This window comes from Acinonyx jubatus, chromosome C1 (assembly GCF_027475565.1).
Source record: "Acinonyx jubatus isolate Ajub_Pintada_27869175 chromosome C1, VMU_Ajub_asm_v1.0, whole genome shotgun sequence".
In the NCBI taxonomy this organism is placed as follows: Eukaryota; Metazoa; Chordata; class Mammalia; order Carnivora; family Felidae; genus Acinonyx; species Acinonyx jubatus.
In genome coordinates, this window is record NC_069381.1 from 188,001,023 (window position 1) to 188,024,264 (window position 23,242).

Sequence of the window (23,242 nt, forward strand, 5' to 3'; positions counted from 1 at the left end):
TAAAACATTCTGCAATGATGGAATTAGTCTATATCTATCTACAGTGTCTGGTATAGTAGTCATGAGCCACTTGTGGCTATAGAGCACTTGGAATGTGGTTTATGAAACTGAGAAAGTGAATTTTACATTTCAGTTCATTGTAGTTAATTCTAATTTAAATGTCTATAGCATCATGTGGTAGTGGCCACCATATTGGACAGTACACAGGTAGGCAATATAAAGCCTGAATACTAGAGTTTGGTGAAAGAAATGGAAACAAAAGAGGGTATCCAAGAGTTATAATGGAAACAAGAAACAACAATGCTTTTGCAAGGAAAGAGAGAGAAGAAATTTAAGTAATTCAAAGGCACTGTGCTGGGGAGAATGGGAAAGCCGATGGTACCATCCAATAAAAAGGACATACGATCAAGAGCTATTTTTGAAAAATAGATATTTTAACAGGTTGAGGTCCCAGTGATATGAAGACCTCTAAGTGGAAATGATAATAAACAATTAGAATTCTCACACCGAATTAGGGCAGAGAGAGGTCAGAACTACCAAAAACAACAAAACAAAACAAAACAAAAATCCATTTCCTTGACATTTCTCTCTGGACAGAGTCTCTTCTGCCTCCATACACCCCTTTTCAGATTGCCTTGTCCTCCCCCACATGGAGAGACCCTGACATATGGCATAATAATGATGGTTCAGAGAAATTACTATTTCACCTACTGAGTGATTAATATGAAATTAGTTACTGAAACAGTGTTGCAGAGAGGATCAAGGAGAAATTTAGTTTTGTTTTAGAAAGAAAAAATACAAGATAAAATACTGCTTTGCATACACAGAGTACTTTTCATCTGAGAATCTTTCCATATCCAGAGTCTAATTAATGAGAAAACCTCTAAGAAAGGGAAGCGATGAGATAAGGGGCACAGATACCGGTGTTCTATTTCTGTGACTTTTAAAAATCACGCTTGCTGTTTTCTTCTTTCATTAATGCAAAAGTGGAGCTTTATGCAGCCTCCATGAGATGTTCATCTTTCTACTGAATGATTCCTCATGAAATCTCATGAAAGCATCGCACTTAGGAGGCATGGTAACCACACAGAACCCCACCCCCTGACTTTATTGATGTCCTGCGCTCTTTGCCATGGAAATTCATCCCTATCATCATAGTGCAGCGAATGTTCTCTGATAATCCTGTCTGCACTGTCCCTGAGAGGACAGTTTTGTTGCAGAATAGAGTGAGTTATCTTCTTTATAAAAAATTATTCAAAACAAACATCCATGAACCTAGGACTAACCTGCATTGAAAGGGGACCGGCAGGCCTTCTTAACAGGTACCCTACTGTGTAATCTCCCTTTCATCTTCATTCAGAATCCCTTGGAGATTCAAGCTCCTCTTTACAAAAATATAAATTCTTCTAATTACTTATGTGTAGGGCACATGATTTGACCTAGTCAAAAGAGATATGCAGCAATGTATCCTGACATTTATTTTCATCTGTTGTGGCTTGAGATGGATGCTGGATTTTTGTCCTATACCTTCTTCTTCTTCATGTTGTTTTTTTTTCCTTGCCTTCTCTCCACTGGATAGGGGGAGGGAGGGAAGCCATTCTGCCAAAAGAGAAAATGCCTTGAAAGATAAAGATAATAAACAAAGCTAGCTGCCACGTGCAAACATAGGTGTTTTTGCTTGAAGAGGAGAAGATACCGAAAGAGTTCAGTTTTGTTTTGTTTTTAATTCATCCAAGCTTTCTATAAATGTACCCAGGCACGTACAGATCTTTCACTTCTAGCCCGCGGCCCTCTCATATTCTCAGAGCCCAGGCTTGTCCCCATCATTTCTTGAGTTCTTGCTTTTGCTGCCTGAGCCAGCATCGCCTGGCTTCTCCCGTCCTGTATGCATGCAGTGCACTGGGTTTGCCCAGTGATGTAAGGTTCCGTTCGTTCCTCGTTAGCACGGTACACCTCCTGACACCATCAGATCACCATTGTCCAATAAGATGCCACAGTGACCTTTGCGTTTTAACACTCAACTGAAAATTCAGGAGAGCTGATCTAACACTTTGCAGATTAAATGTCACATTCTTAAAATTCAGATGGATTTGGAATCCACCTAGGTTTATTTTTTGCTTCCACTGCCAGCAGTCTACACAGCACACTGATTAGTAGTAGCATTTTGTAATATCACTTAAGGCTTGAGCGCTGTGGAATTCTGCCAGTAATGTTTAATTCACTTATATGTGCCAATTCATCTCTGTCAGGAGCCTATTAATTTCTTCACTATTTTACTCTGTCCCTAGCCCCTATATAATGAGGCACAATGATCCCCATTTGTGTAACCAAAAAACTTAGAATCTCTCATAAATTACCTCTGATCCCACTGCTTTTAGTGACCAGAAAGCCTCTGTATTTCTTTTTCATATTTAAATCAATTTTGCTAAGCTCTTTTCCTTAAAGGAATACACTAGAATTCTAGGGTACCAAATGTTGAAATCACAGCCCAAGTATACGATTCTGATGGGCTCTTTAACATGCATCCCTCTCCCAAGGAAGACTTCCATAATATCACACCACAGATGTACTGTTCCCCCAGGCACATCCCATTTGTAGGAAGGGAATTTTCATGAAAATCAGCCTCTGACTCTGCTATCAGCCCAGTCATCAGTGGGCAAGATGTCAAAATACCTATAGCATTGCTGTAGAAGACCCACAACAAATAAAAGTCAGAAATAAAAAATTAACCCCATGGATATTCTGTTGGCATTTCTACATGGTGTGAATTTGGGTTAACAGGAGAGTAGCAGCTAAGTGACTGATTAGGAGGAATCAACATAGATTCAGGAGAGTCTATCATATTACAACATGAAATTCACATATGTCTCTACTACGTGTTCTACTTTTTTTTCAGGATTGGAGCAAAACACCAGGAGCTAAGGGAAAAGCAGGCAAGAGGTCTTATTGATTATGCTACTGGTGGCATTGGGTCACTGCATGATATGGACGATGATGAAATGGATCCCAATTATGCCAGAGTGAACCACTTCCGGGAACCATGTGCATCAGCAAATGTCTACAGGTCACCATCTCCACCTCGGGCTGGACCATTGGGTTACCCACGGGATGGCCGTCCACTGTCTCCAGAGAGAGACCACTTAGAGGGTCTCTATGCCAAAGTCAACAAACCATACCATCCACCGATGCCAGTTGACAGGTAATATAACTTACTAGAAGACAAATACAGTTTTAATTCAGTAAGTTTCAAATCATCTCTACTGCTGAAGCAGATAAAAATATGTCTTTTAATCTATTAAAACTGAAATGGCATAGGACTCTTGATAAGAGCTATGCTTTGACCTGCCCATAAGGTATCAGCCATCAAAAATAAAACCAAATAGCCAGTTATAAGGCGGCATGAATGGATAGCAGTCATTGAGTTCATGGTGCAACAGAGAGCAGTTTTTGAATGAATATTGTGACAGAGGACTAATGATGAAAACTTGGAGGGACATTTACCTGTCTCCTAAAAGTTCTACTGTGAAAGACTTATTCAGGAAGATGGCCTGACCCTGGGAGGTGAGGAGTCAGAGAAGAGAATGGTGACTTCTGTGTAGGTATAATGGAGCTAGAATTGCAGACAGCTGCACAGGTGCAGAGGACCTTGAAAAGTAAGGTTGGGATTTTGCACTCAAGGAAAATGTGATCCTGTATAGATTTTCATGGATGATCAGAGGTAGAAAAGGAGATAATCTTAGCAATAGGAGTTTGATGAAGTAGAGAAAGATAAGAGGTGACAAGGCCAAGGATCTTTAGGCTTAGCAGCTAAGGAAAGAGATAATAAGACCATCTGTCAGTACAATTGAAGTAGGTAGGAAAGAAGATGATTTCAAGCCCACCTCCTGCCAAAAATAAAATGTCTCATCTCTTGAAACGCTGATATAAGAGAGTTTTAGTCAATATACATTGTTAGGTGACCCCTGGAATTACACGCGCAAGGAACGAGTTGACTGACCTTGGTTTAATGGGGCTGTAGCTTGAATTCTGGAGGGAGGAGGTGAGGGGGAAGGGTGGCGGACACAAAGAACTCTCATTCTAGATGAAAAAAAGACTTGTTTTCCAGATTTCTTTTGGTCCTGACAACCACCCAGTCCCTATTAGTAACCAGCTTTTGTGTGATAGCATGATATATTGCATCTGTTTACCGTTTACATTTCCCCAGCTGGGTGATATTATGCACTTTCAATTAGGTTGGGGAGAGGAAGGGAAATCATGGCATTTTTATGCAGACTGTAAAGTGTAGCTTCACAAGACTGATTACCTTTCAGAGCCTTTCCAATAACCAAGTGGGAAGGAAGGAGCAATTTTTAATCCTTACTGTCAAGCTTCCAGGTTGATAGTATTAAAAAAAGATGGTCAAGTTTTTCTTTGGGATAAAATGAAAATATAAATTCCTATGACTGTGTGAGACAGCCCTGATAACTAAACTGTTAATTCAAACAACTGATTAAGAGTTGGCCTTTTCTCCTAAGCTTTCATATACGGCTGAATTTTTATCATGTAAATGATAATACCACTCATGAGCCTCCTCTGGCCCAGACCAAAGCCAATCTCACTTTCCCTAAATCAAACTGGTCTTCATAGCAATCCCCTTTGCATGCGTCCACTGCTAGAATCCCAGCACAGAGGGCCTGTTTCTAGGAACCTCCAAAGCCAATATTCCCCTGTACTAATTCCATGGAAATAAACGCGAGGCATTCTATTAAAAAAAAGTTCACTGGCCAAATGCGTATGAAGAATTCTGGGTTAAGCCACACTGAGCAGGTTTTCTTACTGCAGTCTTCATATCCCCAATATGCTAATATGCATTGTAAGCCTCTAAAAAGGATCGTACAACAATCAGCACTAACTTTCCAAATTGTTGTCCCCGCACGCTTATTTTTTTTCCCAGATCTTATGGTTATTCTTTGGAATACAAAGAGACTCTATCCTAAGCCGATTTTCACCATTGAGATTTGACCGGTAAATAAATTTCTTAGGGTAATGTTAACTGTAGCCAGTGTAGAATAATATGAAAAAATATTATTTACTCCCCAACCCAGAGATATGTATAGGTTATAGTCTTTCCTTTGGCTCTGACCCCATTGTATTAATAAATGATCTGAAGCTCTGTCTTCAGTGGAGTTTCAGTCACTTGTCATATTTTTGGATAATAGATCAAAGTATGACTCTTTATACCAGAATTATCTTTATTCTGCTCTTCTCTTTCATTGTATCTAAAGATTGTTCTGCTCCCTGTTCTTTAAGTGTTAAAACAAGCAGTTTTTGTTTTGGCACACAATAAGCGCTCGATAACACTAGCTGGTATCATCATCATTGTTATTAATATTATTGTCCTTTATGAGTGAAATTCTCAACTTTCCTGATATGCCTGGAACCAGGCGAGTCTACGAGGAGAGTGTCTATTAGCAGGAACCATGAGTTGCAAACCTACCCTTATGTACAGTTAGAGGCATGTCATTCGTTTTGTCATCTCTTTGGTCTTTCATTCAACAGACACTCATTTGGCATCTACTGTGTTCCGGCTACTGTAGTAAGTTCTAGGGAAGATACAAAGATGACTAAGAAATGGCCCCAGTCCAGAGGAAGTCGTATTCTAGTTAGAAGGAGATCAACACGTATGGAAATAGATCGTTGCAACATAATGTAAATAGAGGAGGAAGCTTTTCTAACTCTGCTGGTCAGGAAGGGTCTTCAAAAGGAAGTGATATTTGGACTGACTCTAGAAAGATTAGTAAATATTGACTCCATCCAATAGAAAAATTGTTTTCTTCTATAAAAGAATTAGGACATACAAGGTTAAAGTGGCCTGAAACAGCATGGCATAGTAGGGAAGTTCAGAAGCATCCTGAACATGGAGTGTGGATGGGAAAGAAAGTAATATGAATAGGAAGTGAGTCTGGAAAGCAGGTTAGAGCCATGTTATAAATGAATAGGTTCTATCTTATGTTCACATCTCTTGATTGGTAGTAGCTGTCTGGAAATCTGTGATAAGAAGGGCTCTGAAGTTATACTTAAATCATAGTGTCAACGCAGGGTTCCAGAGGATGAATGGAAGATGTGTGCAATAGGTATTTATATATTGGCTAATCCCATGGACAGTGGGAGCCATCAAGTGTCATAATTGGGGAATGAGCTGATAGTTTTGTACTTGGAGAAAATAGCTCTGCCAGTTTGATGGCAGACAAAATGGAAGATGGTTAGACTCTGAGACAAATTAAAATGTGATTACAGCATTGGAAGATGGGAAGGACATGGAATAAGAAAGTGGCATTGGATACAGGAGAAAATAAGAAACAGTCAAAAACTTTGGTTTCAAACTAAGAGAAAGATGTTTAGCAGAGACCAGAGAAGTGAGGCTTCCAAATACTTCAGAGAGATCAGTAAAAAGAGAAATAAAGAGAGGATTTAGGAAATAGCCACTAAGAGGTCTTCAATTAATTTAGAACAATTTCAGCAGCTAGATAGGAGCAGAGAGAAATTGCAGTGTGATGAGAATTGATAAGGTGGTAAGAACATAGCAAGGTTGGTGATAAAGAGAGCATTGATGTTATAAGATGGAAGAGTGGGGGCGTGCTTGGGTGGCTCAGTTGGTTAAGCGTCCAACTCTTGATCTTGGCTCAGGTCATGATCTCATGGTTCAGGAGACTGAGCCCACGTCAGACTCCACACTGACGGTGCAGTGCCTGCTTGGGGTTCTTTCTCCCTCTCTCTCTCTACCCCTCCCCTGCTTACACACGTGCACTTGCTCGCACTCTCTCTCTCTCTCTCTCTCTCAAAATAAATAAGTAAACATTTTTTAAAAAGATGGAAAAGGTTGCAGCTTTGAAGTTCCTTACATGATAGTACAATTGACCCTTGAACAATTCAGGGGTTAGGGGCACTGAGCCCCACACAGTTGAAAATCTGTGTACAACTTTGACTCCCCCAAAACTTAACTACTAATAGCCTACTGTTGACCAAAAATCTTACCAATAGCATATCCAATTAACACATTTTATATTTTATATGTATTACATATTACATTCTTACAACAAAGTAAGCTAGAGGGAAAAATGTTGAGAAAATACATTTATAGTACTGTACTCTTTTTTAAAAATCTGTGTATAAGTGGACCCACACAGCTCAAGAAAGTGTTGTTCAAGGGTCAAGCACATTTCAGAGTTAACCAGAGAATTCAGCGGCCATCCAGAATAACTTTCTAATATTATCATTGTAGAAACTGAGGCCTGGAAAAGTTGAATGACTTGCCCATGTCACACACATAGCACGGAGTTAGGACTTTATTCTAGATTCCTTTGTGTTATACAGTCTTCTTTTCCCTACCCCACACCACTATATAGACCCATACTCTCATTTCCTACTTAAGGAAACCAGATAGGTGGATTGGCACCCATTAGTTTCCCGGCATGCTAATGGCAGGTTAAATCTCCGGCTTTGGAATGACACTGACCTGAGTTCAATCCTCTTCCAGATAGTATTGCATGATTTCCAGTGAGTTAACTTTTCTGAGATGCTGTGTCTCATCTTCATGCATGTAATTCAACAAACCTGAGAGTTCATCAGGGAACAAGAAGGAAGATGGGTACCTTTCTAGAGCTTACAGTCCAGTGGAGGCTACAAGATGTACACATGCAATGAGAGCACAGCGTGAAAACGTACTACTTATGGGAAACACAGGGCAACTGCTGCAGGTGGAGCTGGTGGGTGGGAGGCATAGAGAACGGTGTAGGGGTGAGAAAAACCATGGTATGTTAGAGGAACTGCAAGAAGCTTAATAAAATAGAAACCTGAGTGAGAGATTAAGTGGCAAGAGATAAAAATGGGCGGGTCCGAGAGCTGGGCAAAAGACCGATGATACAGCCTTGCTGGGGATTTTGGACTCTGTCCTGAGATGTGGGGCAGGGGTAGAGCAGGGAAAGCCTCCCTTAATGTGACACACATCCTGTGCTTAAACCTACTATTAAATGGCAATTTACCCTCCCCTCCTTATTTGCAAAAGGAGGATTATCATAACAGCTTTACAAGTTATGATGATTAAATACAATCTTACATTTTGCATTTTTTGGTATCTCTATATAAAACTTCTATCAGTCCATGTCTCTCTACGTCACAGAAACATGTCATATGTGTGGCCCACAGTGGCTTTCCAATAGGGACAACTAGCTTCTGCTTTTACCTCCCTGCTTCTCAAGGCTTGGCCCTGAATCTTCAGGCTTTCTAAGAACAACCTGGCTTAGAAAGGATTCTTCTCTAAATGATGGTGGCTAAACACAGTCCCTATCACTATGACAGAATATTCAGACTGGATTTTCATGGCGCTGCTTCTTTCGGGATTTGAATACCGCAGGGGTTAAGTCCTGTCTCCACATGCCTGACAGCTACTTGGGGTAGAATGTGTTGGTTTCTCACTGAGACACCAGCGATTGGAGGGCTCCCACAATATATGAACATTGAGGCTTTGTATTTGAGTGAGCTTAGAATAGTCCCAGGCATGTAAGGGACTGACATGGCTGCAGTTTTGCATTCATTCACATGATTCCTTGACATTCTTTACTAGAGGTTGCCAAACATCTTTGATCACATACCCTAACAGTAAAAATACTTTTGGGTGTTACTCCTCAAAATGTGTGCATTTGTTTCTAAGGGATATATTCGTACTTACCCTACTAATGATATTCTATGCATTATAGATTATATTATAAAATATAGGAATTAATGAAAGAATGAGATTTTTTTGGCCATGAATAATGGTTCTATTTTCATTCTCACCTCAGATATACACACAGCCCATTTTGGAGACCACTGGTCTCAACTCCAGGCTCCATAAGGATACGGACCTTGCATGCCTGGGTTCACCATCATCTCCTCAGTCCCTAGATCAGTCTGTACTCAGTAAATAGTTTTAGAATGAATGAATGAATGAATCATTTGACAGAATCTTAGAGTTGAATGGGACTTTAGGGGGTCAAGTCTCACATCCCATCCATCAGAGGCATCTTCTCCACAAAATCCCTCATCGGATGTCATTTCACCCGTATTGTCTTCCTTACAGGGACAAAAATTCATGAGACATCCTTTTTTTATTTCAGATTACTCTAATTGATGTAGAAGTGCTCACTTTGTCTCTACCCAAATGCTGTCTCCATGCAACATTTACTATAAATCCTGAATTGACCTTCCTGGACACAGAAGCTAAGCCTCATTAGTCGTTCTTCCTTCAGATATTTGAAGTGACTGTTATGACCACCTTCATTAACAAACATTTATTGAGCTCTAAATATGTGCCAGACTCTGTGTTTAGACCTGGACTTATGAGGATGAAGAAAACAAGCACATAGCCTTGAGAAATGTGATCATTTATTTAGTATAAATTCCTCTAGCTGCGCTAGTCATTTAAATTATAACCCACACCTGTAGCCTTCTTGGTAGCCATATTCTGAGTGCTTTCAAATCTGTTGAATTTATGATTGCCTTCTGATGAGCATGGCATGGAGAACTGGACACCATATTTAAGATACAGTGGGGGAAAAAAGGCATAGAAAATCGATGGGACTCTGGCATCTTTTGATCTTAATTCATTGTACTTATTAATGCAGCCCTAATTTTTATATAAGCTGTCATTATTGGCTTATACTGCACTTTTTAACTAAAAGCCCTATCACTGTCTATTTTGAGTTGCTATCAAGCCAAATATTCCCAAATATTTTGTGCAAAATCCTATATTTGTACAGTTACTTCTTTAAACAAAAGATATTCTTCTTATCCTAGTTAAATATTTGCTTGTTAGATTTAGCCCATTGGTATAGCCAATAAAGATATTGTAAGGTGTTGATTTTTGTCCTCTAATATATTAGCTATCCTTTCTAGGTTTATACCATCCTCATACTTAATCATTTTGGACTCATCCATGTCATTGATGAGATCGTTGATCAATGTCAAGTATAATCCCTGCAACTCATCACTCAAGACCTCCATTAATCAACACTCTTTGGGATGTTCAGTTAACTATTAACCCAGACTACTATTATTTAGTGTGCATTCTCCAGTTCATCTGTGAACATTGTGGAAGACTTTGTCAAAATATTTTAGTGATATTGAGGTACACTGTGTTTGTGAGAAACCCTTGATTTACCAATCAAGTAACCCTGACAAGAAAGGGAATTCCTTGTTCTTGGTGAATCCTACAGCTTTTTTTCTCTTCCAGATATTCACACACAATATGTTCATTTAGATTTAATTATGCAAAATGAGACCTTTCTGTGGTTCAGTATAATACTAGGCACTTAATATCTGCATATTAAATACTTATTGACTGATATACTGCAGCTGTGAAATTAAGGTGGTCAATGGCACACAGCTCCTCAATATCCCAGTTAAGCAGCCTTGATTCCCAACAGGTATTCACCAATGCTTGTAGGACACTTTCATTGAGTTGTAGCCCATAGATCACACAAAGAAGTTTAGAAACTCTCCTTACCCTCAAGGAACTTGGTCTAACAGCTGAAGCGATCTCATAAACAAATAATTAAAGTATAATGTGTTCCATTAGAATAGAGGTACATAAAGGACATATTATAAAAATTATGAAATTACATATGCATTCAGTTTGGGAAAGACCTGAGATGGTGTATCGGTCTTTCTAGGAACGTGGTTCAAATGTATTAATTTTTCAAAGCCTCAGTTTCCTCACTGTAAAATGAAGAAATGAGTATACCCTATTTCCTATGGGATTGTTTGTGGAATAAATGAAATTATCCCAGTGCCTGGTTTAATAAATATTGACTATAATTATTTAATAAGGTCATTAGACTACATATTATTGGATGATATTATATATTATTGGGCTATAAAAAAGTCATTGAACTAAATACAACTATTTAGGAAGGTGATTGATTATATCTAGCTGTTGACCCCTAAAGTCCTGGGTTTAGGAACCTGTTAGAGTCTATCTGTCTCGTGGTCACATGGTTGATAGTTAATTCCTAACCCCATCCAAAACTCTTGCTGCTGTATTTCAATCATAAGAATTAAAAAGTAGAGACAGAAAAGAAAACAAGGGTTTAAAAGGCATGAAAACTAGAAAATGGCTCAGATTCTTTTCGATCAGTCATTTGCCACAGATTCACAGATTCACATCTGTCATGTGAAGAGCACAGCTATTACACACTTACCTACTTTGTCAACTGCTTGTTAAAAATCATCCCTACCTCATTAGATGTCCCTAAGCTTGCCATCAGAACTAACTGACGTTATCTTCCTGCTACTTGAATCTGTTTAGTTCCCACTTGAACTCAATAGTTGACTATTGAATATGATGAGCCCAGTTCCTGTGAGCTCCAGAAGTCCTATCCCATTTGGCTGTAAACAACCAAAAATTCAACTGATATATTTCTTTCACCCTTTAAAGAATTTAGGTGGTTCAGGCCTCATTAGTGACTTCTTTCCATTTTTTTCCTCTGTTCTCCCCAGTAGTTAGATTGTTTTTTCATGTTACATCATGATTCTAAGAACCCTGTTGCAACTGTAGGCTTCATGTCCACTTTCAAAGAAGAAAGGCACAAATAGCCAATGGAATATGCCAGTCAAGTCCATCCCTTTGAAAAAATTTCCCAGAAGACCCCAACACCTTCTCAATAGGAAAAACTATTCAAAAGTCTCTTCCAGGTTCAAGAGGATATTGAGACATAGTATTTCATCCTCAGTAAACAAAGACAAGAGAGAAAGGAGTTGCAAGTAGCTTGTAGGGAGCCATCCCGTTGCATCTACCACAAACAGATTACCCCTAGATGACTTTTCTGCTTTGTTTTTCACTTCCATTAATAATGCAAAAGTTATAGATTAATGCTACACTGCACTCTGTTCAAATATATTATTAACTTCCTGTGGGAGGCTATCCTTATTATGTAGACCCTCTTTTATAGCTGAGACCAAAATATATCAGTCTGAGTAACTTCTAATATCACTTGAGTAAAGCAGGTGGGGGACATACATTCTTGGTTTTCATAACCACTGAAAAGTATGTTTTGGGAAATTCTAAGATCAGGGTGATGAAGGATAGAAAGAGTGTTAGTAGGAAAGCTTCCTAGCCAGGTGTGAACAGCTGGGTGTGAAAATATCTTGTGCTATTTGAACAATGCAGAATAATTGATATCTAGTTTCTTGATTCCAGAGATTTGGCACTTCATGGAGGCATGACTCAGTCATACACAGCTCATGCCTCTGTTGGTGTTTGTCCCCAACCCCTTTCTAGTAATTTTTCCTTTTCCTTTTATTTTAGTTTAACGGCTTTTTGGTCTCATTTCTGACTCACAGTTTTGTGAGGCTGTGTGTAGGGACTTGAACAATAAATACAGTAGATGACTTGGAGATGTGTTTTTAGTTTCTACAAACAGAGCCAAAGTGATCTCATTTTACTTTGGGAATGCCAGTGACAAATGCCGTTTCCATAGAGAGTTAAAATTCATCAGTTGAACAAAGCAATCAGTTTTTTTCCTTAGAACATATTACCATCAATTTTTAAGTGACTTTTAAACAATAATGAGAAATCTCTTAATGAAAAAAATCTCTATGACCAGATAAGTGCTAATAGTAACTGACATACCATTAACTCTACTTTCCTCCATCCCCTCTCTTTAAAACTTGATGTTCTCATTAATTTTTTTCTTTTCCATCTTCTGAGAGCCCTACTCTTGGGATTATGCTAGACTTGTGTCTGCCTAAGTTGTCAGCTTCCAGGGGTGACAAATGTAGATAACCTCCTCCTTTATTATACATGAGCTAGACCAGGGGGGTTAGTACTTAGTGACCATCCATCTGCAAGACCTCCACCCCCTTGCCATCTTCAACCACTGGTAGTAAGTGGACACGTTTGAGGAATGCTTGCCATAGGGTTACTCTTATTTCTTAAAGCTGTCATTTAAGCACTGACTTAACTGTTTTTCAAACAAATGACCTGATCCTTAAGATATATTTATCTAACTTACCCAGTTTACCAAGAGGAGGTGGAAGGGAGTGTGCAGAATTTCTTCACACATATAAATAACACAAAAGAATAGAACAGAATATAGTCTTCTGTCCTCTTGAGGAATACAGCTGATATTTTGTAATATTAATGGTGGTATGCTATAATAGCTATAATAAGGGTTGGCCAAAGATGCTATAGGAGCACTTGAGAGGGGCACTGAATGCAGATCTGAGTGGTCAAAGAAGGCTCTCTGAAGGAATCTAAGCAGAAATTTATTGAGCAGGTAGAAGAGCATGTGCAAAGAGCCAAAGAGAAAATATGGTGCATTTACGGAACTACATGTATCAGAATATATAGACTGTGGTACGTCATTTAGGCCAGCTGGAGGCAAGAAATGAAGGTCAACATAAGCCATACTCTTAATGTCATTGTTGTTTAAGGTAAAACATTTAGTCTCTAGTTCAAGAGCAACAGGGAACCCTTGAAATAGGGATGTCATGTTCAGATTTGTGCTTTAGAAAGAGAACAGAAAACTTGGTGTTCTCATTAATTTTTTTCTTTTCTGTCTTCTGAGAGCCCTACTCTTGGGATTATGCTAGACTTGTCTGTAACTAAATTGTCAGCTTTCAGAAGTAACAAATGTAGATAACCTATGGGACACTGGAAGCTCAGAAAAATTAAGAAACTTGCCTATGGTGCCACAAGTAATAAGTTGGCATAGCCAGTGTTTCGACCCAGATATAAATCCAAAACCCATGCGTCAGCTTCCACCTATGCTGGGTTCTTCAAACTGCAGGTTGTAACTTATGAGTACACCCTGAAATCAATCAACATTTTTTTAAGAAAATAGGATAGAAAAGATCACTGCATAGCTTATAATAAGTGTAAGAATTATTTAATAATTTTAATTAGATTCTATGTGTATGTAAAATGTACACATGTGTATATATATGGAGGGCATGTATGTAGCTGAGCACTGGGACATGATGCAAAATTCACTTGTTACTGTAGATTACAGTAAAAAATGGTCAAAGCCACTAAGCCCATGCAAAAAGCTTGCCTGTTGTTCCTCACCTGCCAGACATCCTTCTGTCCCTCATTCATTCATTCATTCATTCATTCCATTAAAAGAATATTAGATGCCTATCATGTACAAAGCACTCTACTCAAGGCTACGGAGGTACAAAGACATATCGGAATCCTTGGGCCTTGACTTACCTCTCTGTAGTAGTGCTAGATTTGTGTTAATCTACCACACTTACTCCAGGCCTCTTGTGACCTGTGGTTTGCATTAATCTATTAGGCTAAGCCACATACCTTTTCATTACAGTCTTTGCTGATGTTAAAGACAGATTCCAAAGAGCCCTCTTTATAATTTCTGTATTTAATGCAATGTGTAATCAGGTATAGGCCATTGTTAGGTCAATTGCTTTCCTGTATTTATCTTTTCAAACAATAAATAATCGGTGGGATGAGAAAGGGCAGTAAAAGATAGTTTTAATGTTAGTACTCATAAATATCCAACATCTTAGAGATGTTTTAATATTTATATGTGGTAGAATACCATCCCCTCTGGAGACCTGACTGAGGATTGATATGAACCCATCCAGAAATAGAATTCAAGAGATGTAACTTTACAGAGACTTTTAATTAATCCCGAGCAAGCACTCTGGATTCCCTCAAACTTGGTCATTACTCAGCCTCTCACTTTCCAAATTGCTAACATCTCTGAGCACAAGGCTAGGAGAAATATTCTCTTCAATGCAAATACAGTGGACTTTCTGCATCAAGGTCAGTAGGTGGTCTGGGCCTGAGCCAGAGCAAAGCCTGACTGGATATTCTTATGCCACTTTCTCTACTGATGTTGTAGCTTCTCACTAGCTTAGTTATCTCATCTATAAAGTGAGCATAAGTATAGTGCCTACATAAGACTGTTACAGGGATTTAACTACATATATACATACTATATACAGATATATACAAAAAAAAGCATCTGTCCGTTAATAAGAATCATTCAAGCTTAAGTTAATATTATATATGCTAGTATCTAGGCATTTACACCATTCTATCATTAAGATTACTAGGAATCACCTAGGAATGAACTGAAGTTGGGTGGAAAATTCTAAACAGCTCTTTCTTCTCCATTTAGTAGTTTTTGTTTTTGTTTTTAATTTGGTGAGCCAATATGACTTCATGTATTTTTATTTGCATTTTTCATAACCATATGCTTATAGTTTTTACATATAGTCACATTTTATATAGTCATAGTTATTGTTAACTCTTTATTCTGAACTTTTTATAAAGCCACAGGAAGTTGCAAATATAGTGCAGAGAAATCCCTGTACTCTTCACTAAGTTTTCTTAGTGAAGTCTACCTATAGTTACATCAATATAATTAATTATAGTATAATATGAAAACCAGGAATTTGACAAGATACAGAACTATTTAATCCCTTTACACACCTTTCTTTCCACCCTCCCCAACCCTCGGCAACCACTAATCTGTTTTCCAGCTCTATAATTCTGTCATTTCTAGAATACTACCTAAATGGAATGAAATAAATAGGGAACAATGTAACCTCTGAGACTGGCTTTTTTCACATAACCTGTTGACCTTGAGATCCATCCAAGCTCTCGTAGGTATCAGTAGTTCATTCCTATTTATTGCTGAGTAATATTCCATGGTATGGATGCACCACAATTCGTTCAATCATTTACCTATTGAGAGAATTATAGTTGTTTCCAGTTTGGTGCTACTGCAAATAGAACTCTATAAATAATCATCTGCAGGTTTTTGTGTGAACATAAGCTTTATTTCTTCTTTTTATATCTTTTGGGCCTTTTATTTCCTTTTCTTGCCATATTGCACTGGCTAGAATTTCCAGTACTATGTTGAACAGCAATGTGAGAACAAATATTCTTGACTTCTTCTTGATCTTAGGAGAAATGCATGCTCTCTCTCCCCCATTGAATATCATGCTACACTTAGGTTTTTTTTTTATATATATTTATCAAATTGAGGAAATTATCCTTGGTTTCTAGTTTTATGAGGGTTTTTTTTCATCATAAATGGATGTTGAGTTTTGTCAAATGATGTTTCTGCTTCATCTTATATGATCATATGATTTTTCTTTTCTAGCCTGTTAGCATTTTAGATTACATTTATGGTTTTACAAACATTGAGCCACCCTTGCATCCTGGAATAAAACATATTTGGTCATGATATGTAATTCTTTTTGTGTGTTACTTAATTTCATTTGCTAATATTTTAATAAGAATTTTTACATCTATGTTCATGAAAGATATTGGTCTATTGTTTTGTTTTCTTTTGTTTTGTACTCTCATTGGGTTTGATACCAGGATTCATTGGCTTCATTGAATGGGAAGGGAAGTGTTGCCTCTTTTTTTCTGGAGGACATTGTGTATAACTGGTGTTATTTCTTTAAACGTTTGGTAGAATTCTCCAGAGAAACCATCTAGGCTTAGAGATTTCTTTTTTGGGAGGTTTTTAATTATAGTTCAATGTCCTTAATAATTACAAGACTACTCCAATTATGTCATATTGTGTGAATCATGGTAGCTTCCCCTTTCCAGGAGTTGGTCCATTTAAGTTGTCAAATTTACATATGGAGTTGTTCCTAGCATTTCTTTATTGTTCTGTTGATAGAATGTTCCCTTATTGAACCGCAGAGCCTGTTATATCACCCTCTGTTTCATTCCTGACATTTGTAATTTTTGTCCTCTCTCTTTTTTTGCTTTGTCAGTCTTGTTGGAGCTGTCAATTTGATTGACTTTTTCAAATAACCAACTATTTATTTTGTTTTATTAATTTCCTCTATTATTTTTCTGTTTCCAGTTTTATTGATTACTGTTCTTTATTATTTCCTTCCTTATACTTGCTTTGTTGTTTTTTCTCTCTTTTTTCTAGTTTCTTAAATAAGGAGTTTAGATTTTGTATTTGGGACTTTCTTTTTTTTCTAATGGAGACATTTATGGAATGTTTCTAATGGAAACATTAATGCTATAAACTTCTCTCCAGCTCTGCTTTAGCTGTATCCTATGTATTTTGACATACTGTGCTTATATTTCATTCAGTTCAATGTTTGTTTGTTTTTTAATTTTCCTTGAACCTTCTTTGATCCGTGGATTATTTAGAAGTGTGTTGTTTCATTTCCAAATAATGGGAGATTTTCCTTTTTGTTGTTTTTGTTGATTTTATCACATTTTTGTCAGAGAATATGCTCTGTAGATTTTTTACTTTCTGTTTTAAAATCAAAATAACCTCCTATGGTTGTGGATGTATTCATTTCTCCTTTTAGTCTTGTCAACTTTTGCTTTCTATATTTTGAAGCTTGCTATTAGTTTCATAAAACTGTATGGTTGTCATGTATTCCTGGAGGATTGACCCTTTACTACATTATTAACCCTTTATTACATTATTCTTAGTAATGACTACTGCTTCAAAGTCTACTCTGTCTGATATTGATATAGCTGTACCATCTTTCTTTTGCTTAATATTTGTTTAGTGTATATTTTTCATCTTTTTATTTTCAACATTTCTGGATCCTTACATTTAAAGTATGTCTTTTATAAAGAGGCATATAATAGATTTTGTTTTGATATCCAGTCAATTTATATTTTAATTGTAGTATTTAGTTGTTTTACACTTAATGATACTACAGATATAATTTGGTTTAAATCTCTAACTTATTCTCTATTTTCTATTTTTCCACCTATTCTATGTTTATTTTTCTCTCCTTTTTTTCCTTTTTTAAAATGTTTTAACCAAGAATTTTATATGAGTCAACTTTATGTAACCTCTGTGAGTTTGTTATGCATTCTTCTACCCTCCTTTTAGTTCCTTTAATACTCAAAAGATGCATTCTTCATTTATTGTATTTCAAAATAAAGTAGTGTAGTAAAACCTTAGTTTGTGAGCATAATTCGTTCTAGAAACATGCTTGTAATCCAAAGCACCTGTATATCAAAATGAATTTCCCCATAGGAAATCATGGAAACTCAGATGATTCATTCCAAATATTCATATAAAGATGATACAATACTGTGATATAACACAAAATAATAAAGAGAATGCAAAATATGAAGAAAAATAAACAAACTTGCACTTACCTTTAAAAACTTGAGTGGCTGGTGTGAGGGAGACAAGAAAGAAGAGGGTTACTGTGTAGGACGACTTTCACTATCACTAACAGAATCACTGCTATCTGTTGGCTCCGTGGAATCTTTTTATGCATGGGGACCATTGTATATGCTCACTCAGATGTTGACTACAGTACAGTATTAATAAACTCTTGTCATATACTATATTAAGTTTAACTGACAATAAGGCAGCAGAGGAAAGAGTCTATATCTGCAGTCAGCCTGACCTAGAATGAAGCAAAGAATTCCTAAGTTTACTCTTCTATGGAAAAGCAAAGGACTGTCCATAGATGCTTTGAAGTGATAAAAAATACACTAGTTCCAGTTGTGGGCACCTTCCAAAGTTCTGAAAAATCACTGATTTCTACCTAACACAGCAGCCTGAGATGAAGCATCAAATCATGGGAGAGGATCACCCACAATCCCGCAGCAAGAGAGAGTGACAAGAACGATTGGTTCAGTTGTGATCATGTGAAGTTCAGCATCACATACTACTTGTATTGCAAGACATCACTCATTTATCAAGTTCAAATGTATTATAAATGTTTGCTCATCTTGCAGAACACTTGCAGAACAAGTTACTCACAATCCAAGGCTTTATTGTACTTTTTTCATTTCCTAAACAATGTGTAGAACTTGGAATACTTCAACAACATTTAACCCCTCCTATTTTTTAGGCTATATTTTCATGTATTTTAAATATACATATGTTTTGAACCATAAAGTGCACTGTAATTATTGTTTTATATGGTAACTATTTAACTCTATCTATTTCTCTTTATTTCCTTCTGGATATCTTTGCTGCCATCTAGAATATTATTCCTTTTAACCATTATGACTTCCCTAGTATTTCTTGTAATGTAGCACATCTTCTCAGTTTTTATTTCCTTTAAAAAATGGTTTTTTTTTAATTTTTTCTTTACTTCTTGAGAGTATTTTCTCTGGGTATCTAGTTATCAGATCTTTTTCTTCTTTCAACATTTTAAAAATAGCATTCCATTGTTTCTGGCTTTCAGTGTCTTCACCAAAGTCTGTTGTCAGTTACTCCTTTGAAGATAATGTACCTTTTTGTCTTCACTTGCTTTAAAGTTTTCCCGTCTTTGGTTTTCAGCAGTTTTACTAAAATGTGCTTTACATGTGTGTGCATGTGCATACATGTTGTTGTGTTTAAAACTGGGTAAGGGTTTGTAGAGCTTCTTAAATCTGTCTTTCATCAATTTTGGAAAATTCTCAGCCAATATCTCTTCAACTGTTGTTTCTGTCCAATTCTCTCTTTTTTTGGTACTCTAATGATGCAAAAATATTAGATCTTTTTATACAGGTATATGTTTTTTGCTCTCTGTTCTGTGCTTCTTCTTTTTTTTAAACCTTTGATCCAGTTTGGTTATTTTTGAATGCCTTGTCTTCCAGTGTACTGATCTTGCCTTCATCTGTGTCCCATCTTCTATTAAACCCATCTATTGAGCTCTTATTTTTAGTTATGGTAGTTTTCAGTTTTAACATGTCCATTTAATTTACCCTGAGATTATACTTCTGTGATGAAATTCTCCATCTTGTCATCTTTTTCTTGACTATATCAATTACAGTTATTTTAAGACCATGCCTAATCATAGAAGTATCTTAATTAGCTATTGTTTGATTTTCCACTTTGTTTTCAGTCCTTTGGTGTTTCAGTCCTGTTGTACACTGACTGAATGCTTGATATAGTGCTTGAAAATTGTAGAAATAATGTCAGGCCAACGTTATTTTTCCAGAGAGGACTTATTTTGTTTCTGCCAGGCAGTTTAGGGCCATATTGATTTATTCTCATCTGAGATTTAGAAGACTGGAAGCTGGATTTTAGTTGTTGTAAAAGGTACTCTATTTGTCGTTTACCTGTACTCCTGGGATGTATTTTTTGTTTTCCTAACTGTAAATCTGAGTTGTTTACCAGACCCTTCTTTCTAAGTAGACCATGGACTCTAATTTCTATCTTGCCAATCTTATAAGAATGTCAAAATCTCTTCTTAGTCTCCAAGTCCCTTAGCCTTTAAGCTCTTCTCATTTTTTCTTTTTTTTTTTAGCATCTGATTCTATGCCACTTATGAATTAGCAAAAAACTTGCAGAGAAAAGTACCACAGAATATTAAGCTTGATTCAGTGTGCTTATCTACATGTCACAATCAATCTTGGTCCCTCAAGTTCTGGCTCCTTTCATTCTCCAATGCCTTAGAGCAGGTTTTTTCCTCATGTTTGTCCAGCTATTCTGGTTCTTCTCATGAAAGTGAGAATGCAGCAGACTATTCTACCATTATCAAAAATGGAACTCCCATATCCATTTTTAATGTTAAGTGTTAATGTTATGACAATGTAAATTTATAGTTAATACACTTTGTTATTAATGGACTAAACATACTACTATATATGAAGGCCACATGTATAGGATCTGGTACAGAGCAGGCACTCATAAACAATTTCAGATTTGAATTTAAAGATACACTGATTTGGGGCAAGGTGTAGAAGACATTGGTCATTAGCATTAGCATTCAGTGTTTTTCATGTTGGTCTTTCTTGTTGATGCCCCACAGAAGAGCAGTCACTCTATGCTCTTGAGCATTGGTCTTGTGAACCTTTACATTAATAGCATTTCCAAACAGTGTCTCTCCTTACCATGCTCTCACTCAGAGACCCTCCAGGCCATCGTCACCATTTCAGTGACCATATTGAGCAAGAGGAAAGATAGGTTTGTTTTCTCTTGCAGTTAATGTCTCCGTTCTTCCATAAAAAGAATTAATCCGGTGGCGCTCCACTTCTACCATGGCTTCTGCTTGCTGCAGCTTTGTTCCTGCCTTTTTATTTTGATAGTGAGGCCGGTATTGGTGAAAGCTGGCAAATGTCTTAAAAACTGGTTTTTCTGGGGACTTAAGTGAGCAAAAATTGAGAAATGCCAAGAACAAGAAGCAGATATAGATCTAAGTGTTTTAGAACTTTGGGACATTATAGTACCAAAAGGCTTATAATGTGCCTTATTCCAGTTTAGAGCCTGGAAAACAACTTTCACAAGCGTATGTGACTTCCAAGTCTCAAAACCGATTTACTGGGAAGCAAAAAATGTAAAGCAGTAGACTTCAATGGTGATTTTCATATCATTTGAGTCTATACTTTTGAAGAGGCTCAGTTCATAAATTTCCTTTTGGGTCTTTTTTGTCTGTGAGAGGATTTCTCCAAACTTAACTATTATCAAATAAAGTATGCCCAGAATCTGTTCAGATGTGGGTTTTAGGCTCTAGACGCATATTTATGAGGATTTTCAAGACTAAGGATGAGGGAAGTGATGATGATGGTGATGGTATCTAATAATAGTATTCATTGAGCAGTTAATATATTCTCAGTATTAAGACCTTTTGCATATATTGTGTTGCCCCTTGAACAGTATTTAACTGTCAGTTTATTACTTATCTTGAGATGATTATCTTTCTTCTAGTGGTCAAAGCATAGAATTTGAAGTTGGATATGAATCGTAGGTGTAAATCCGAATTCTACCACTCTGTGGTCCTTGACTAGAATATCTAACATCTCAGAGCCTCTCTTCACCTCCAGGGTAAAAAATGATACCATGTCTCGTAGAATTTTTAGATACTTGAAGAGTTAATGCAGCTCAAACCTATAATACTAGCTGCCTCATATTAAGTGCTCAAACAAATGTTAGCCATTTCTTTTCTCATTTTTCTGCCACTGTTGGTTAAGATGCCCTTTCCTTTACTAGATCCATCAGGCAAGGAAGTAGAAAATAGAAATATCTAAAAAATATAAGAAAAGGGGATTACCGCTGATGATGTATTAGGAAACATGGTTCTTTAATACTCATTTGAATTCCATATAATTTATGATTTAATAACTCCCCATTCGGCCTTTCAACCCAGGGACGTGTCCATATGGCATTGTTTTGTGTTCCCATTGTTGCTTCACGGGAACCTTTCACAAGTTTGCAGGAGCCCTTAATGTCCTGCAAATGAAGGAGGAGATTGTCCTCAAATTCCTTGCAACAGGAACCCACTTAGGTGGCACCAACCTTGACTTGCAGATGGAAGAGCACATCAATAAAGAAAAGTGGTGGTGTCTACCATAAATCTGAAGGGAACCTGGGAGAAGTCTCTGCTGGCATTCCATGCCATTGTTGCCATTGAAAACCCAGCTAATGTCAGTGTCATGTCATCCAGGAATACTGGCCACTGAGCTGCGCTGAAGTTTGCTGTTGCTACTAGAACCACTGCTGTTGCTGGCCACTTTGCTCCTGGAACCTTCACTAACCAGATCCAGGCAGCCTTCTGAGAGCCAAGGCCTATGGTGGTTCCTGATGCCAGGGCTGACTACCAGCCTCTCATAGAGGCATCTTATGTTAACCTGCCTACCATTGGTCTGTGTAACTGACTCCTCCCTGTGCTTTGTGGACATTGCCATCCCTGAACAACAAGGGAGCTCATTCAGTGGGTCTTATGTGGTGGATGCTGACCTGGGAAGTTCTGCACATGCATGGCACCATTGCCCATGAACACCCTTGGGAGGTCATGCCTGATCTCTACTTCTACAGAGATCCTGAGGAGATTGAAAAGGAAGAGCAGACCACTGCTGAAAAAGCTGTGTTCAAGGAGGAATTTCAGGGTGAATGGACTGCTCCTGCTCCTGAGTTCATTGCTACTCAACCTGAAGTTGCAGGCTGGTCTGAAGACATGAAGTTCCCTACTGAAGACTGGAGTGCTCAGCCCCTCCCCACTGAAGACTGGTCTATACCTCCCACTGCTCAGACCACTGAATGCTTAGCAGCAACCACTAAGTGGTCTTAAGCTGCTCTTCCACAAAGGCAAACAAATTGGAAATAAGGTTGACAGAAAAGAAACAGTTTCTTAAATAAATTTTAAAAATCCCCATTCGTTCAACAAATATTTATTGAGTGAGATTTGGACAAAGTCCTTAATGTCATGGAACTTATGATCTACTAGAGAAGACAAATATTAAATACTCCTTAATCATAAGTACTACCAAGGAGAAGCACCAGGTGCTAGAGAAACATATTTGACATCGTGAAGGATCAAG

The 23,242-nt window shown here is 37.4% G+C and overlaps 1 protein-coding gene and 1 pseudogene across 9 annotated transcripts in view; both read left to right on the forward strand.

Moving 5' to 3' along the window:
* The window catches only part of PARD3B (par-3 family cell polarity regulator beta), a 997,127-nt gene that overhangs the window by 836,814 nt on the left and 137,071 nt on the right, over positions 1–23,242 (forward strand). For all 9 annotated transcript variants that reach the window (XM_053215665.1, XM_015074145.3, XM_053215667.1 and 6 more), the window contains one exon: positions 2,897–3,199. In XM_053215665.1, the coding sequence (XP_053071640.1) occupies positions 2,897–3,199 (303 nt within the window). The remainder of the gene's footprint in view (positions 1–2,896; positions 3,200–23,242) is intronic.
* On the forward strand, positions 17,566–23,062 carry LOC128314109 (40S ribosomal protein SA-like; annotated as a pseudogene).